The sequence below is a fragment of the Typopeltis vanoorti genome, chromosome 5 (assembly GCF_054136105.1).
Source record: "Typopeltis vanoorti isolate ZY-2024b chromosome 5, IOZ_Tvanoo_1.0, whole genome shotgun sequence".
In the NCBI taxonomy this organism is placed as follows: domain Eukaryota; kingdom Metazoa; phylum Arthropoda; class Arachnida; order Uropygi; family Thelyphonidae; genus Typopeltis; species Typopeltis vanoorti.
In genome coordinates, this window is record NC_143553.1 from 34,887,930 (window position 1) to 34,907,156 (window position 19,227).

Below are 19,227 nucleotides of genomic sequence, written 5' to 3' on the forward strand. Positions count from 1 at the left end.
CAGTTTAAAAGTTTCAATCATATCACCTCTCCTTCTTCTATCCACCAAACTCTGCAGTCCACATTCCCTCAGCCGATCCTCATAACTAATATTGTACAGTCCTGAAACCGTCTTTGTTATCCACCTTTGTACCCTTTCCACAGTTATTTTATCCCCTTCAAATCCTGGGGACCAAATCTGAGAACAATAGTCTAAGTGTGGTCTGATCATAGTCTTTTACAATGGAATGATAACCCTTTTATCTCTGCAGGTCAGTGTCCTTCTCATTATTGCAGCAATCCTCTGTGTTATGTTCACCACCTTTGCAATATGTCCCCTAAATTTCAGGTTTCTATCAATCATCAACCCCAGATCTCGTCTCTCCTACTTCCTCCAGTATAACTCCTCCCATACATTATGCAGTGTCCCATCGATGTTTCCCAAACCTCAAGCCCTTACATTTTGCTGCATTAAACCGAAACCCCCATTCATTTCCCCATCTATCTAGCTTATTCAAATCCTCTTGCAGGGCTACCACGTCTGCACTATCACTAATAATCCTTCCCAGCTTCGCATCATCCGCAAACAACTGAATATCCCCCTGCAATCCACTGGCTATGTCATTGATATAAAGGTTAAACAATATAGGTCCTAGTACTGAGCCCTGTGGGACCCCACTTGTAACCCTCTGCCTCCTGGAAAATGCTCAACCATACACAACTCTCTGATACCTATCGGACAGCCAATCCTGAATCCAATTGACCAATCTGACATCCAGACCCCTGTGCTGCAACTTAAATATCAGCTTATCATGTGGCACCCTGTCAAATGCCTTCGCTAAGTCTAAGAAAATGGCAGTATTTGCCTTTCTCTTCATCTAATGCTGTTGTAACATTATTATAAAAGGCTAGCATATTGCTGAAACACGAGTGCCTCTTCACAAATCCATGTTGACTCTCACAGATAACATTACCCTCCTCTGCCCAATGTTGTATATGGTTCCTCACTACTTTCTCCAAGATCTTAACAACTACTGATGACACACACAAACCTGACTATAATTAGACACTTCCAGTTTGTTACCACCCTTATGCAATGGCACTATCTTACCTTCCTTCCATTCCATTCCATGGGCACTTTTCCTACAGCCAGACTTTCATTGAAAAGCCAGGTCAAAGGTGCTGTCAGTTCCCTAGCACATTCTCTCAAAACTCATGGTGAAATACCATCCAGTCCCACAGTTTTACTGACATCCAGAGTACTCAGTATTTGAAACACACTCTCCTCCTGTACCTCTAAACCTCGAACCTGCCCTATCCCTCTAGTATTCAAACTGACTCCTTCAGGATGAAATACTCCAAAAAAGTGTTCATTGAACAATTCCGCTATGTCCTCTGCATCAGTCACTCTATTCCGATATTTATCCCACAATATCATTCTTTCACAGTCATTTGTCCTCCTACTGGCCACATAGCTAATAATTCCCTAGGATTTTCTTTAGATCTTAGGGCCAATCTCCTCTCATATTCCAGTTTCGCCTTCCTTACCATACTAGTCACTCTTCTGGCCTTATATTCCTTATATCCTTATATGGTCTTATATTCTTCATGCATCTTCTCTTCACCTGTCTCCTTATATCTCTTCCATAGCTTCTTTTTCGCATGCAATTCCTGTTTAATATTGTTTGTCATCCACTTTACTCCAAATTGCGTCCTCTTGTTCACTCGTGGTATACAACTTACTATTGCTGCTAAGAAATATTCTTTCACAATTTCCCATGCACTAATGATATCCCGGCCTTCCAATTCCTCCCTCCATGAAACTTCCCCAATTTGACGTCTTAGACTATTATAATCACCTGCCTTATAATTCCACGTATGTTCCTGTCTCTTTGATACTCCTGCATGTCTATTCATTTTCCAAGTCAAAACCATATGGTCACTCTCTCCAACTGGTGAGAGAGATGTCATCTCAGTTATTATCAACTCTTCTGATGCTATAACCAAATCCAAAACTCTTGAACCTCTTGTTCCCTCTATTACATGTTGCCTAAGACATTTGTCCCTCAAGAATTCTAGAAATTCCATTCCCTTATTGCTACATGCATCTTCCTTTCCCCAATTTATACTACTGTAGTTAAAATCTCCCATAACAATCATTCTTCTTGCACTTGCTAAACTCAACTGTCTAAACATCTCCTAGTCCCCCTTTGTGCTCCTGGGTCTGTAGCAACACCCCACTAAATATCCTGTCTTGCCCACCTCTACCTCACACCATATGCTTTCAAAATCATTAGTGTCACTGCTTTTCAAAGCCTCCACTCTTAGAGGACATAGGTCGTCACTTATCATAAGCAGTACTCCACCACCACGCTTTCCATTCCTATCCTGCCGAAAAATGCTGTACCCAGCGACTTCTATTCCTGTTATTATATCTTCTCTGTCAACCACGTCTCAGTGATCCCAATAATTTTTGGCCAGGCTGATGCTATCTGTGCCACCAATTCCTCTCCCTTATTCTGGATACTCCTGGCATTAGTATAAAGCATATAAATGCCATTATTTCTATACCCAGCATTATCCCCTTTAGACTCCACTGGGCTCAGTGTTACCTGATGTCATCCCCCCTTCTCCAAAGTAGCCATTTCCATAAGAGGCCACCCCTGCTACCATCCTCCCTGGGACACACTGACTCGTTCAGAACAGCAATCTCTCCAGATGCCTACATCCTTCCTCATTCAAATGCAAACGGTCTCTTGCATACAATTCCTCTCTGTCCTCAAACACACTCCAAGCATTCACATATTCCAGTCCTCTCTTGTCACACATTCTAGCTATTATGTTCAATATTACTGCTCTTCTGAATATTGAATGACGTTATCATACCTAGGCCACACACACACACACTATCTTTCCTCTCTCTGTCTTCTTCTGTATAGCCTCAAGCAAAAATCTCATATCTCTCACTGCCCAACTTACATCACCACTCAAATCATTTGTTACTATCATCACAATCATCCACCCTTTCACCTCTCTTAATTGCCATAGCCACACTTTCTATCGTTCCTCCTGGCAAACTTTCTGTTTCTTAGTTCTTAGGAAGGACTAAGAAACAGAAAGTGTTTCTTAGTCCTTCCTAAGAAATACTTTCTGTTTCTTAGGAAGAATTATAAAATTCTTCTGTTTCATTATCTTCATGGCTTGTTATTGGTGCATATATATGAATGATTTTAACTTTATATCTTGAGTTTATTTTCAGAATAAGTCGGATAATATTCCTTGTAATACTTATTATCTGTTATATTCTTTGTTTGTGAATTAAAAAGCCAACTGTGTTTCTGTTGTTTTTCTGTGTTTCCATAGGTGTAGAGCATATGTCAATTTTCTTATGTGCATGTTTTCCCCCTTCGTTCTTATTTCACCGAATCCAATGATGTCCATTTAATTTCCTTTATTTCTTCTTCCAACCATAGAAGGTTTGCTTCTTCTCTCATTGTTCTCATGTTGTAGAACATAAGAACAATGTTATGTTCTACAATTATTAAAAAAAATTATTTTTTTTTTTTATTTTCTGATATTTTGGATGTGTTTTTGGAGACCAGTCAATTTTTCACTTGTGGCTCTTTTTAAACCACAAGTGCAGGCCTTGTTAGTTGGGTGACATCCAAGCCGGCATTGATCTGTTTTGGTATGTGTGGTCATTATGGAGAGTTTTTTAGCCTTATAACATCACGTTGGCCATATAAGTTGATGTTTCATTTTTGGCCACCTCTAACATGAGGTACAGATGCCATTTAGCTGCTCCTCTGGAGTGTAGATACTGTTATGGCTGTAAGCTTTGGGTGGCTTACTCTCACCTTGTCACAGCATCGTCATTGGGTTTTGTGATATTTTGTAGAGTTAGCAGTGCCACCCACTAGCTCACCATCTCTGTTAATATTGCTGCTGTTGGTTCAGGGCTGCTTATTGAATATTCACAGCTAGCTATTATATCTGGTGGCCTCTCCCCTATCTGCCACTTGGGGTCCTGCCTGGTTGCAATCAGCTCTGCCCCAAAAAAGTAGAATATAAGCATTGGAAATTAATTTTAAGGACACTGTGAACATTAGAACTAGTTTACGACTAAAAAGTGTTGGAGAAATGCTTATGAATTCTCACTTGAAGTGGTTTGGACATCTAATGAGAATGAATTTAGAAAGAACACCAAGAAGAATGTATGAAATTAAATTTTAAAGAAAGAGACCAAGAGGAAGACCACAATAAAGATGTTGAGAGAGAGAGAGAGAGAGATCATATTCTAGAAAAAAGAAACCTGAATTTGTACAGTGTTCATGAAAAAAAGAATTTGGGAGGATAGAAAGAAATGGAGATATTTGATCCCCCTGACCTGACAGTTTCTCTTGAAACAGTTGTTTCTAAAGAAGAAAGGAAAGGGAAATGATAGGACCAAACATAAAGAAAAAAAAATGTAAAACAGTAGAAGTTCAGATTTAATGTTTAAATTTCAAAATGTTATGTTAATTCAAATTAATATCACTTACCTGAAATCTTCATAATGAACTAAATAGCAGATTGTACCATCAAAATCAAAATAGTTTTTACCTTATGGATAAAGAATCTTGAAAACATCTGCTACTCCATAAATTTCATAACTTAGCTAATATTTGAATTAAAGAAATACTGTATATTGAAAGTTTTTTCACTTGGTTATACTATAAAGTAAAGATGCCAAGAAATTATATTCCTGGTTTCATCCTTTATCCAAGTGTAAGCAAAAAAAAAAAAGTTTGTGTGGAGCAACTTCACGACTGGGCTACTTATATATAGAAGCTAATGACTTCAGGCTAATGACTCATTATGGGATGCTAATGGTCTTAGTATCCCATAATGCAGTGCACATATCCTTATGGACATGTATAATGCTATTCATTATGGGAAGGGTCACTACCCCAGACCCAGAAGTGATACCAAGGTTGAAGTAATGCAGAAGTCATATATCATATACAAGTAGTCAAAAGGTGTCAACACCTTATTACTAAAATATTCTGGATTAGAGATAGATGCTGAAAGTTTATTTCACTTGGTTATACTATAAATTAAAGATGTCAAGAAATTATATTCTCGGTTTCATCCATTATCCAAGTTAATTTCTTGGCATCTTTAATTTATAGTATAAACAAGTGAAAAAAACTTTCAACATCTGTCTCTGATCCAGTAATTGAAAGTGCAACAAATTAATTAAGACTATAATTGTAGAAAATATAGCTGATGATGGTTTATCATAAAATCAAGAATAGCTAAAGCAAAAGAAGCATTTTGGAATAATAAATTACTGATGACTTCTGTAATAAATAAACAGACTAAAATAAGAATAATAAAACCCTATATATGGTCCACATTAAATTGTGGATGTGAGATGTGGGCATATACAAAATCCATAATCAGAAAATTGCAGGCCTTTGAGATGTGGTGCTGCTATGGAGAGCACTGAAGATTTCTTGGGGGAGAAAAAAAAAAGCTAATGAAGAAGTATTGAAGTTAATGGGAACCAAAAGAGCATTCATGGAAGACCTTATAAAAAGAAAGTGCAAGATGTCAGGACACATATTAGGAGGATCAGCAGGGAAAATTAGAGGGAAGATCTCCTGGTAGACCAAAAAACTTCTTAGGTTGATGTAAAGAAGTGGATGGGTAATGAGCTATTATGAGATCGAAAGAATAGCATAGGATCGGATGCTCTGCTGTACCATGATTGCTAACCTCCAAATTGGAGTAGCTACTTAAAAAGAAGAAGATAGTTTATCATATATCTGTGCACCTCTATATTCTTATGTAGTTCTTGTGTAGAGGCTTAAGTGCTGTGAGGACATTATGTTGGAGGTTTAATGGATTTTTTACAACACTCAAAAAGAATTAAATTAGAATTTAATGCTTCCTATATTTCGTCCTAGTCACTGGGACATCTACGGGGATTACAAAAACAATTAATGTAACATGCACACAAAAACTTACACTACTAAGCCCAACCACGTGGGTGACACTAAAGTCCTATCTAGGTGGAGCGCCCTCTAAGGGCGGTAGTAGGTGGCCTGGAATGTAAGGTGGGACCTCTGGTGATGAGTGTTTCCCAAATCTTCGGAAGCTTAATGCAACCGTATTTGTTAAGATTTGGTTGGTTTCTGAGAGCTGCTGCTGCTTCTAAGAAAAGTCTCTCTTTCTTGAAGTTGCTGTGGTGGAGCATGGTGGTTTTCTTCCATGATACTCTGTGGGTGGTGTCCAAAACATGGTCAGCCAAGCCTGAATGGCCATAGTTGTGTTTAATGATGTACAACTTGTGTTCCTCCAGGCGGATGGATGCTGATCTGCCTGTCTGTCCAAAGTACGCAAGCTTACAGGAACAGGGTACTTTGTACTCTATATTCTTAGAGATAGGGAGGAAATACTACTGATTGCAATGATTGCCTTCATTTTACTTTTTATGTTTGTAGATAATGTAATGCACCAGGGTATCATCATAAAAGAGAAATATCACTAGATATTTCTATACAGGCTCAACAAATATGCTCGCCCATGGCGTGTAGTTTCTTCCAACTGGCAAGTAGCTGCAGACTGGACAAAGTAGAAATTTTTTTTTAAATGTCTTTCTGAACTAAGCCTTTTTTAACTATATGAAAACACAGAACCAACCCATTAATGCAATGAATAATATTTCATAATATGTCTATAAAATGTTATATTCAGGAAATAACAATAAGGGAAAAGGTGGCAAATTGTTCTGGAGGCTATTGAAAAAGCTTAGAAATGGAGGAAAAAGTATTGTAAAAGGAATCAAAGATGATAAAGGTGACATGAAAACTGAATTTAATCATATCGTAAATGTCTGGAGTAAGTACTTTGAAAGATTGCTAAATGAAACAAACATTGTCAGCACTATATGGTAGAAAACTGACTGCATCCCAACAGGGATGCAGTCAGAAATACATATCCATACTCGAAGTAGAAAAAGTCATCAAAAACCTGAAGTAGAAAAAGGCAGCTGGAGTAGATTAAATTCGACCAGAAATACTCAAATATGGAGGTACAAAAGTTTTACAATGGCTACACTGCATAATTCAGAATGCCTGATTACAGTGATGAATTTTAAATGATTGGAGTAGAGCTCTCATAATACTCTCACTCTAAAAAGGGAAACAAAACTAAATCTGAGAATTACAGGGTTGTGGTCAGACTGTAACAGTACACCTTGTTCTTGTACCAATGGTAGGCGGAGAGTTTAGCAGGAACTCCATGAAGCAATGAATCGAGCTTGCCTTGTTATCACCATTCTGGAGGTAGCGTCATGGTTTTGGGCATGTTCTGTTGGTAGGAACTGGTCCCTCATATTGCTGGAAGATCGGGTGTCTTCCAAGGAATATCTGAACACCATTGCTGAAGTCCATCCTGCAGTGTTGACAGTATTATCCAGCAGGTGGTTGTTTCATTTATGACAGTGCTATTGTCCATCACACGAGAATTGTTCAGCAGTGACTCAGCGAGCATGACATCGACTTACACCATCTTCCCTGGCTGCCACAAAGTCCAGATCTGAATCCCATTTAGAATGTATGGAACACATTAGAAAAACAGATCTGGGAGCAGAGTCCTCTTCCATCAAATCTGAGCCAGTAAAGAGCAATCTGGTTGAAACCTAGTATGTTGGATGTAGATGCAATCCATCACCTTGTGGAAACTGTGGAAACTACATATGTGCTATAATTTGGGCTAAAAGATGTCCATCATGGTATTAAATAAACCTTCTAATTCATTGGCCGGTTTGTATAGCACTGTCATCATAACATCCTGTACATCCCCTGAAGGTAGATATCAAGAATTTAAGAATAATGATCATGATGATATTTATTTAATTATAGGTCAAAATTTATATATATATATATATATATATATATTTCTACTGAAAAAAAACTTGTAACTTGAGTAATGTATGTGTATTGACAAATGTTTAAAATGTACCAGGCATGTATGGATTAAGCTAACATAACATTTCAAAATTTAAATGTTAATTTCTGGGATTTCATTTTTATAATTTCCTACTATTCTAGTCTCCTCTTTCATATACCCTGCTTGGAAAGAATGAATAATTAATTGCATACTCCCATGGATAGGGTGCATTATGCCATATAACAAGTCACGTGTTTGTAGCCAGTATAAATTGGAGGAATATGATGCTCCCAAGCCAGTTCAACTGTATCCTTGTGGAATGGCTGTGACAAGGGAACTGACAGAGTTTGAAAGAGACATTGTGATAGGATGCCATGTTGCAGGCTTATCTGTTTGGCAAATTGTTGACAAATCGGGCCATCCCAGGTCAACAATCAGTGATACATGCTGAGATGAAAACACAGGGAGTCAACTGCAAGTACTATCCACAGTGGATGACCCACAACACTTATCGAACATGACTGTAGGGTGCTATGAAAGATAATATGTAAAAACACCCACTTGTCGGCCAGTATGTTTGAATGCAGAGTTCTGGGCATTGACTAGAACATAAAACTGTACAAAAACATTCAGAACCAAGGCTCACTACATGGGTTTCCATGGTAAGACTGCAATATGCAAGTAACACATTACCCAAACTAACATGCAGCATTGTCTTCAGTCATGCAAAGAGCATGTACAGTGGAATATAGAAGCTTGGAAAGCTGTGCTAAGGAGCAACAAATCATGCTACACCCTCTACCGAGCAGATGGACAGGTGTAGGTGTGTTGGATGTGTAGCGAACATCTCTTACTAGAGTGCCTAACACCAACTATGAAATTTGTAGGTGGCAGTGTCATGGTATGGTCCTGTTTTTTTTGGTTTCGCCTCTGATGTGTTGCCACAAATGATGAACTTCGAGAGGTATCTGAACATTCTGAATAATGCAATACTTCCTACTTTATGACATTTCTATGGAACTGATCATTGTCTCTACAGAGACATTGCACTGTGCAGGGCTGCTGCTGCTGTAACTGCATGGTCTGTGGACATGAACATATCCATACTTGACTGACTTCCACTGAACCCTAACCTCAACCCTATTGAACATCTATGGAATGAACTGGAGCATCTGGTAAGGTCAAAGCACATCTGCCTCACAACAGTCCTGGACCTTGTTACATGCCTACAGGAAAAATCTGAAGTTCCCATATCTCTATCATATGCTTGTGGAAAGTTTGCCTCATAGGATTGCTGCAGTCATCACAGTGAAAGGAAGTCCTACATCTTATTAAGGGTGGCACTATGACTATTTGCAAGCAGTGTATGTCTCCCATTGTTGTTTATATTTGTACTTTGCATTTCATTTTGTGTACTTTAAGTTCAATTCCTGCAAATCCTTTATGTTATGTTCTGTTTAGTGTATGATTTCTTTGTTCTTGTTTAGTTCCTGCCATACAAAAACATTGTTCTGTTATCAATACACAATTTAATTTCTTCTGTTTCCCATAATTTCTTTTGTTCTGTATCCTGGCATTTCCTTTGTTTCATGAGAATGAAGTGGATGATAAGTCTTTTTTCCCCTAAATTTACTATAGCAAATCTTGTGCTATAAAAAACTATTTTACTTATCCCAATGTTATTGGCTTAATGGAATGGAACAGCACTGAAAAGGATTCAAAATATTAGTTAATTCTTCCAATATTTTGTCTGAGACAGGCATCGTCAGGGAGTGCAATATGAGACTTGTAACGCTTACAAAAGCAGCACAAAACTAATCAAAATGTGGACGAAAGACTACAGTCCTAACAAGTTAGGATGCCCCTCTGTGTGCACCTGTTGTCAACTTGGTACGTAAACTGTGATCTTGAAGTATTAGTGTTTTCCATATTTTGGGATGTTTAATGCAATTATATTTATTTAAATTAGTTTGATTTTTGAAGGCAGCTACAGATTCCAAGTATAGTCCTTCTCTTTTAAATTTAATGTGATACATCATGGTGGTCTTTTTCTGATTGATTCTATCGATCACCTTATCTAAAGCATGGTCTGCAAGGCCCTATTGACCATAGTCGTAACTGCAGATGTATTTTTTGTGTTATTACATGCATATCTTGGCTGATCTTCCCATCATTTCATAGAAGGCCATCTTGCAGGAACAGGACACTTTATGTTATGAAAGGAGGAAAGAAAGTGACATTAAACCTGATATTAGAATCAGAAATATTGGTTTCTGCAAACAATTTATTCCTAAACACGTCCGGTGCAAGTCCAGGATTTTCCGATTAAATCAAATAACAGCTATAACAAACTTGTCGTGAAAATCGGCAATAAAAGACCGAAACGATGAAAATAGGCAGGAACTTAGAACTCATCAGCTACATTCTAAATGGAGAACCTGAATAATAGTAAATTTCATCTATTTAGGTGCAGTTTTTAGTGAAGATGGCAAATTAAGTATGGAAATAGACAACAGAATAAGCAAAGTTTGTATTATAGGAAGCCAGTTGAATAAATTTATATGGAATAATAGAAAAATTAACCAAAACACTAAACTTGCAGTACACAAGCCAGTGTTCAAACCAGTTTTAAGTTATGAATCTGAGAGTTGGATTAGAAATAAAATGCTTGATCAAAGATTAGATACCACAGATATGAGAGTTTTGAGAAAGATTGGACTGAGCATATGGTATCAAAGACAGAACTCATATTAAATATTAAGATATTTGGAAGGAACTTGAGAGCATGTGTAGACAAGAAAGGAATGGGACGACCTGGGATCAAGAGGAAACATTTGGAATTGAAAAGGGTTCTAAAATGAATAAGCAGAAAGGGAAATGGCCCCAGTCGAGCATGAAAAGATCACATCGAATGAGTGTTATCAGTAATAGACTAATTTGGAGGGAAATTGTTGATAGGAGATAAGTAATAATGTAAACTTAGTCATGTAATGCTATCACAGTAGCCTGTACATTCCTTGAGGGTAAATATAAGGAAATTGATGACTTATCCAAACTTAGTTATAAATGAATCTATAATATTAAATGGTGAAAAATAGGTTTAAGATCTTGAAGATCTTGCACTGTAGATCCAGGAATGAGCTGTTGTGTTTATATACAAGTGCTAGAACTGTAAGAAACAAGGCAGATGAAATGGCTGCACTAATTGAGTCCGTTCACCCAAAATTAGTGTAACCATTATTGTTAGCAGTCAAGAATGTGTCAGCAGAAGTAATCTAAAGTAGTATGGTCACTTAAACAGAATGAGAGTGTCAGCAAAACCCATGTTTTGCTGACTTTGAGGTTTTTTTTTTTTTTGTTTTTTTTTAAGGGTGGCAGGGAAAAGACTCAGAGGAAGACCGAGATCATGGTGGATCAATTCATTCAGAAGTGCCTTAGAAGACTAAAATGTTACATACAATGTTGGGGTGCCGACAAGTAATGGACTAATTTGGAGGGAAATTGTTGATAGGAGATAAGTAATAATGTAAACTTAGTCATGTAGTGCTATCATAGTAGCCTGTACATTCCTTGAGGGTAAATATAAGGAAATTGATGACTTATCCAAACAGTTATAAATGAATCTATAATATTAAATGGTGAAAAATAGGTTTAAGATCTTGATGATCTTGCACAGATGCAATATTTGCAGTGAAACAAATAATAGAAGAAAAAAAATTAGGACCAAAAGATTAAAAGTTAAATGGAATAAAAATTTATAATGTAGTAAATCTAATCCCTAATACATTACATAGCAATGATAATAGACAGAAGATGATTTACAAAGAGAAGTACACCTAAACCTCTTTTTATGCGAATTTTTTTTACACGAATTCAGAGTTACGCGAATTGGGATATCAAAAAAAAAAAATTTTTTTTATGTGATTTTTATTCACTTTTACGCGACCAACCTAAAGTCTAAGTTTGGAAAAAATCCGTAATTCAAGAAAATTCTGAGAACTTTGTAGAATTGCATTCTCGTTTCGATTAAGAAAATTCTGAGAATTTTGCAGAATTGCATTCTCGTTTCAGTTAAGAAAATTCTAAATTCTTACGAATTTCATTTATTGGTAATTCCACGAATTATGTAACCGACTGCGCATAAAAAAGCAGTTCTTAGCAGTTTGAATTTGGTGTTTGAGTAGACAACACAGTTACCGCATTTTTTGCATTTGCATTTTTTAAGTGAAATCAAAATAAAAATCGCATTAGAAAATTAATAATTTTGCCAAGAAATAATAAATGGTAAGCTATATGTAATTTTCAAACTTTCATTTCATTAACCGAAGATTTTAATCCAGCCCTCACATGATGTTGCCGATAACCAAAAAAAGAGGAAAGCCGTTTCCTTGGATATAAAAATTCAAATTTTAGATCGTCTTCAAACTGGGGAAGGTGTGATGGCTGTGGGTAAGCATTTTGGAGTCCGTGAATCAACTGTCAGATCTGTAAAGAAAAATGAAGAGGCTATTAGAAAAGTGGTATGTTCTGGTACAAAATTGAGTGCGAAATTATCATCGTACACAAGAGATGTTGTTCTAGAAAAGGCCGAAAAAGCTTTAGTGATGTGGATAGAAGATAATGTACAAAAAAGAATGCCAGTTGATGGAAATTCCATCAAGCAATCAGCATTGATATTTTCTGAACAGATTAAAAAACTGCAGCCAGATACTTCATCTCAATCGAGGAAAAAATATGAATTTCATGCAAGCAATGGTTGGCTGGCTAAGTTTATTAAAAGACATGCTCTTCATAATATAAAAATTAAAGGTGAAACGGCTTCTGCTGATGAAACAGTTGCCAAAGCATTTCCACAAAAACTTGCTAAAATAATTGAAGATGGAGGTTACACTCGTAAACAAGTTTGGAATATGGATGAAACTGGCCTTTTCTGGGAAAAAATGCCAAACAGAACTTACGTATCAAATATGCAAAAAAGTGTTGGTGGGTTCAAAGCAGCAAAGGATCGCATAACACTCCTATTTTGTTTGAATGCTTTAGGAGATCGGATGTTAAAACCACTGCTCATAAATTGATCATTAAGACCACGGGCAATGAAAGGCGTAGATTTTCAACAATTGCCAGTTCATTGGAAATGGTCGCCCAACAAGAAAGCTTGGGTGACCATTGATATTTTCACTGAGTGGTTCCACAAATATTTTGTGCCAGAAGTTAGACGCTATTTGAATGACAAGGGTCTCAAATTTAAAGTGCTTTTGATTCTTGATAATGCACCCAGTCATCCTGCCATAGAACACCCAAATGTGCAATTTTTTTTTTCTGCCACCCAATACCACATCATTGCTACAACCTCTAGATCAGGGTATAATTGCGACTTTTAAAACATATGTCAGACGAACATTTCAGTATGTTTTGAACAAGCTAAATGATGATGAAACACTGTCAGTTATGGATGTGTGGAAAAAATTTTCAATTATGGATTGTATTGATCAGGTTCGATTATCGTTATCTGAATTGAGACCAGAAATGAATGCATGCTGGAAAGCTATTTGGCCCACATGTGTTGAAGAGAATGCTCCTGTTCCCATCAATCATACTGCAGAATTCCCCAATATAATAAGTTTGGCATGTGAAATTGGCGGAGAAGGATTCGATCTTACGTCGGCAGATATCGAAGAATTGTTAATTGATAAACCTCTTAGCGAAGATGAAATAGTGGAGATTGTTTTTGAGACTCCTGAAAGTGAAGAAGTTAATGATAATGATCAAGATAATCCTACTTTTACTGCTGATATAATTAAAGGTGGTCTTAAACTGTCCAGTTATTTAGGCAATTATTTTGCCCGACATGATCCAAATGAAGAACGTGCTGGGAAGTTTTCATGTGAGCTTAAGTTGTTAATGTCTTCATACAGAGAATTATATCGCAACTTATCTAAAGCATCAACACAGCGATCAATAACTGGGTTCATGCCTGAAACTACTGAAACAACCAGTGGTACTTTTGTTCAAGACATAGCAAGAAGAATTCCACAAGTTGAGGTGAAAGTCGATGACGATAATACCATATCTAGTATTTCTAGTGATATTACAGTCTCATGAAAACAAAAGTTTTCACATTTATTGTCAGAAACTGATAACGAATTACATAATTTTTTATAGAATCCTTAGCATACAACTGAAATGAATGTTTTTTTAAAGTTATTAAAATTCATTATATGTATGTGTGTTCTCCATGAAATGTAAATAAAAATCTTATGATCCTAATGAATTTAATGTTTATTTTTTTCATTATTTTGTTTATATTTCAGGTTTGGAACCAATCGTCACTTTTTCTATGGAGTCAGTAGTTCTTTTTATGCGAATTCTATTTACACATAATTTTTAGGAACGTATCTATCACGTAAAAAGTGGTTTAGGTGTATTTCATTTCCAACAAATTTGCCAAAAATATATGGAAATATCAATAGAAAAATACTGAAAAAACACTCGTAATTAGTAGGCATCCAGTCAGATGTAAGTTAGAAATAAAAAGAAATATAAACGAATAAGTGATAATTTCAGATTAACTCAAGAGGATAACAGAAAATGAAGTATAATTTCTATATATAGAAAAATACTGAAAAAACACTCGTGATTAGTAGGCATCCAGTTAGATGTAAGTTAGAAATAAAAAGAAATATAATCGAATATGTGATAATTTCAGATTATCTCAAGAGGGATAACAGAAAATGAAGTAAAAGAGCATGAGTTTTTGGATGTTTAAACAGAACAATATGGAGAAATAAAAAACTAAATATTACAACTAAGTACAATTAGTCTTTGACTTATGACATATGTGACTTATAACCACTTGTACTTGTGATGGCCATCCCATTAACATGTTCACTGAATACCACTTCACTCCTATAACCGATGGACTAAGGTGTTATTACTGCATTCAGGACATATTATATTTAAGAAATAGTTTTGCTCAGGCCCTGGTACAAAGTGTATAAATGAGTGAAGTGATGAATAAATGAATGATGAGTGCAAGACATTGCTGAAAATATGTATTCATACGTTCATAATGTTTCATTAAACACAAGGGATTCCTGATTCCATGGAGGTCTCTGATGATAATGATTGTGTTGCTAGCCAAATAGCTGGTCTTCATAGACAATGAAGATGTGGAGCACTGGTGGAAGCTATGGTTGGAAGCACAGAAATTTGCAGAACAATATTGGGGGGGGGAACCAGGTCACCTGAAAAGTTTACAGTAAAAATATTAGCAGAGGCATTTGTTTTAAGGCAGTTCGGTTTGAGGAAATATACCCTAACATTGAGAGATTTAGCAAAGTAGTCAGAATGATGACACTTGATTGCAGAGAAGAAAGACAAACTCTGCATACTGAGATGAATGTAATGTACAAATTTTTAAAGAGGAACACTTCTGCTGACACTGCACTTGCTAAAGATGAGTCTAAACTTTCCACAGGTTATGCCTCTGGTAAACCATAATCAGAATGCTTTGTTGCATTTCCTGAATTAGAAGAATTTGTCAATGAAGACCTGATATCTCCTTCCTCCTCTGATAAATCTTCCAGTTAATAAACCAGCAGTTTGGAAGATTTTTTTTGCTCCATGTGTTTCCAGCTAATTATTTTATTTATTTATATTTACAAAAATTGAATGTTATGATTTGTACATTGTATTATTTCACTATAAACAAAGTTAACTGTTTATATATTCTTATGGTTTATATATGATTTCTGACATGACCTTTTTGACTTATGACAGGATTGTTGGATCAGAACTCAAAAAGTTCAGAACAGTTTCATTGAGAGCTGAAACAGTTCAGAACAAACATACTGCTGTAAAGATTTTCCTACTTAGGAAAATTGTGGTAAAAACAAAATTTCATAAGATCAGAAATGAAGAAATATACAAAAAAAGGGTACCTTGAAACCAGTAAATGAATGGATAGCAAAAAGAAGAAAGGAATGACAAAAGTCAACAGAATGCAAAAAAGAAATAATAATTATACAAATATAAAAATGGATACCAAGTACTAGAAGACTAATTGGATTGCCACAAAACTTATAGAAAGATGGATTACAATAAACATTGTCCCAATAGATTTAAGACTTAAGGCGGAAGAAGGTGGAAGAAATGGTGAGTGTATCATCTGTAAACAAACTTAAGGTGAAGAAGCATGATTAATGCCATACAAACTGAGTGGAACTCTCATGGCGAGTTCTTAGACACTTAGGTAATTCCATGCAGTGATAATCATCGTCCCCTTCCTTTCATGAATTTAAGCAAGTCAGCCTGTTTTGGTCTCAACCCAGTATTATATTAACCTGCCTCTGTTTCTTAATCCATTTGATCTATTGGTCTATAATTCATTATTTTCCCATGTATGCTTTCATATAACCTTTATTCTGTATTCCTCCCCTATTATTAATGTCTGGTTAAGTATATCTGTACTTGTAATAACCTGCTGTTTATTTTATTTATTTTATTTTATTTTAATTTATTTTATTTCCTTCTTTCATTATCCATGCTTTATTTCCATACAGTAATTAATTTGATAAAATAGTGTTATGTTTTAAATGTAGCTTGATTACTCCAACTATGTTATTCCTTATTCAACCTATATATTAAAGTCAGTCATGGAGTATAATATAATAATATATTATATATAATTTTATTTTAGTTCTAGTGCATTAGAATGTTTCAGATTCGTATCCATGATGATGAATTGACTTCAGTGATCACCATATTGTATTTTCTTTATCTATTAAAGAGATCTGACTTCTTAATATATACAAAAAATAATTAAGTGGCCATTCTAAGAATTACATAATATGACCTCAACAATAATAATTTCTAATGCTCTGGCTCTCACAGTTAAATTCAATACTGAGAGATAACATTAAATACCTTACAAAAGAAATAAAATATAACATTCAGCTAAAACTTCTGTAGTTTCACTTGGCCATATGAGAATATCCTTTGCAGCACTTATTTTTATTGTTTGTCTTTCTTTAATTCAATCATTTTGTCTTTTCTCTCAGATTTCGTGATAATATAAAATCAAAGTTAAAAGCGTCACTTAACTAATATTTTTATATATGGACTTTTTATTCATTTTGTTACATATATCCTAAATCTTCATATAACATGGAGCACTTCTCTAGCATTGTTCGAAGAACAACAGAACAGCTGCCCTTGATATATATATATATATAGGTTTGTATACTTAAAGCATTACACAATTACACATTCATAAATATGCCTTTTCTCATTTTCTCTTTATTTAGGCTACAGAACAGCAGCATATTCAAATGGCATTGTATCAACAAAAAGAAGATGACAGAAGAATGTTAGATTCAAAAATTGCTGTAGAATTAGCAAAACAACAGAAGGAGATGGAAATTATATTTCAGAAAAAGGTGTGATTAATTTTAGTGATTATTGAAATTTGTTTCTTTTTCCATCAGAAAGAGAAAATAGGTGTGCATATGCCAGTGTGTTATGTGAGAAAGAGAAATATATGAAATAAAAGAAATAAAAATATATCAGTTGAAGAATATTATAATAAGTTTTTTGGTTAATTAATATTATAAGTTTTTTGGTTAATTAACTTTGGAAATTTTTTTGTGTGGGAAAATTGTAGAAGTTGTGGGCTTGTTTGTTTCAGTTTCCTTACAAAATCTTTAAATTGACAGCAATATATACTAATGGGTATTGAAACCAAGATAGTGGCTGCTTTGTCTGTTTACAAATTAAATTTTGATTTTAGTTGTTTTGTGAAATATGGGATGTGCCACATGTATTCAGTGGATTATGTAGATAAGTTGTCGATTTTTAAGGCAGATGAAAGGAGAATATGTGCAACTTGAATGCAGAGTTGTTGGGAGGGGGGGGGGGTAATGATATGGATTGGTGACTGAGGGTGATAGTAACAAAAATGTAATAAGAAGAATGAATACTTGTCATAGCAAAGAGAGTTAATGTAAAAAAGCAGTGAGTGAGTGGCAAGAAAGTTATAAAAAGTGGGCAAGTGATCTGATGAAAGAAGCAATCATTTGTAATGTGAATGGCATAAGCGATGAGAGCATAAAAAAAAGTCATGAATGGTGCAGAAAAGTAGTAGGACAGAAGAAGATATAAAAGATAGTGGAATGGTAGAAGTACAAAGTCAAATTGATAAAGAAGATAGTATGAAAGATATAAATATGAGTGAAAATATTAGAAAAGAATTGATAAAATTGAGGAACAAATTGAGTTATGTGCAGAGTGGGACAGGACAATGCTTAGAGAAGAGATTGGTGGTCATAGGTTAAGAAGGAAGATACCACTAGTAGATGAGTAAAAAAAAAAAAAAAAAATTTTTTTTTTTTATTGTAGCAGAATAGTGTAAAGCAGTGCACAGTAATGCAAAAATGTTGTAGGTGTCAAAAGTATGATAGGAACAATGATAGGAAGAGTGACTGATGCTGTGGAGAGAAGAGGAGAGGAAGTGCAGTCATTTGCGAGTGGTTATCATGCCCACTCTCCAACCAGTAGGTCACAGATTCAAATCCCATCATGGATATGGACGTTTATAATTGTCTTTAGGTGGAAATGAATTTCATCTCCCAGTGTGAGACCACCTCCCTGCTTATTGGAGGTCTGGAGTGGCTTGAAAAAGTTAGTTCCATGTTTAGTCTTTAGAGCAGAATTTCTAGACTATATAAAAATAAATTTTTTAAAAAATTATGAAAAAAAAATACATAAAATTGATAAAAATGCCAAAAAAAAATTCTTAGCTTACTCACGGTACGAAATGTACTTTAGGTTTATAATAACCTTTAACACTTTCATTGCCAAGCTGAAAATTGGAATTTCGTGTGGTGGCCAAATTTTTTTAATTTTTTTATTTAGTTAGCGACGTCCACGCGATAATGCGTTATCGGCCGTTTGGTGAGAACTCGCATCGCGTGATCGTGCAATATTGTTCATTGCCAAGCTGAAAATTGGAATTTCATGTGGTGGCCAACTTTTTTTAAATTTTTTATTTAGTTAATGACGTCCACGTGATAACGCGCGATCAGCCGGCTGGTGAGAACTCGCATCACGCGATATCGCGTGTTTGGCAATGAACATGTTAATGGATGGGAACCACATGTTTACAAAAAAAAAAAAAAAGTCAAGTTTACTATGCTAGTAAAAACAAATGACTTACTAGGACATGTGAATAAGGTAGCGTTGCATTTGAGAGAGTTACTGGAGACCAGGGGTGAGGAGAGGAGAGGGTATGCTAGGTGTGCATATCCACAGAATA

General features: G+C 35.4%; 1 protein-coding gene across 2 annotated transcripts in view; it reads left to right on the forward strand.

The window, feature by feature from the left end:
* Window positions 1-19,227, forward strand: part of Mitofilin (inner membrane mitochondrial protein mitofilin) — a 263,003-nt gene that overhangs the window by 184,171 nt on the left and 59,605 nt on the right. For both annotated transcript variants that reach the window (XM_090392343.1, XM_090392344.1), the window contains exon 12: window positions 17,222-17,353. In XM_090392343.1, the coding sequence (XP_090248469.1) occupies window positions 17,222-17,353 (132 nt within the window). The remainder of the gene's footprint in view (window positions 1-17,221; window positions 17,354-19,227) is intronic.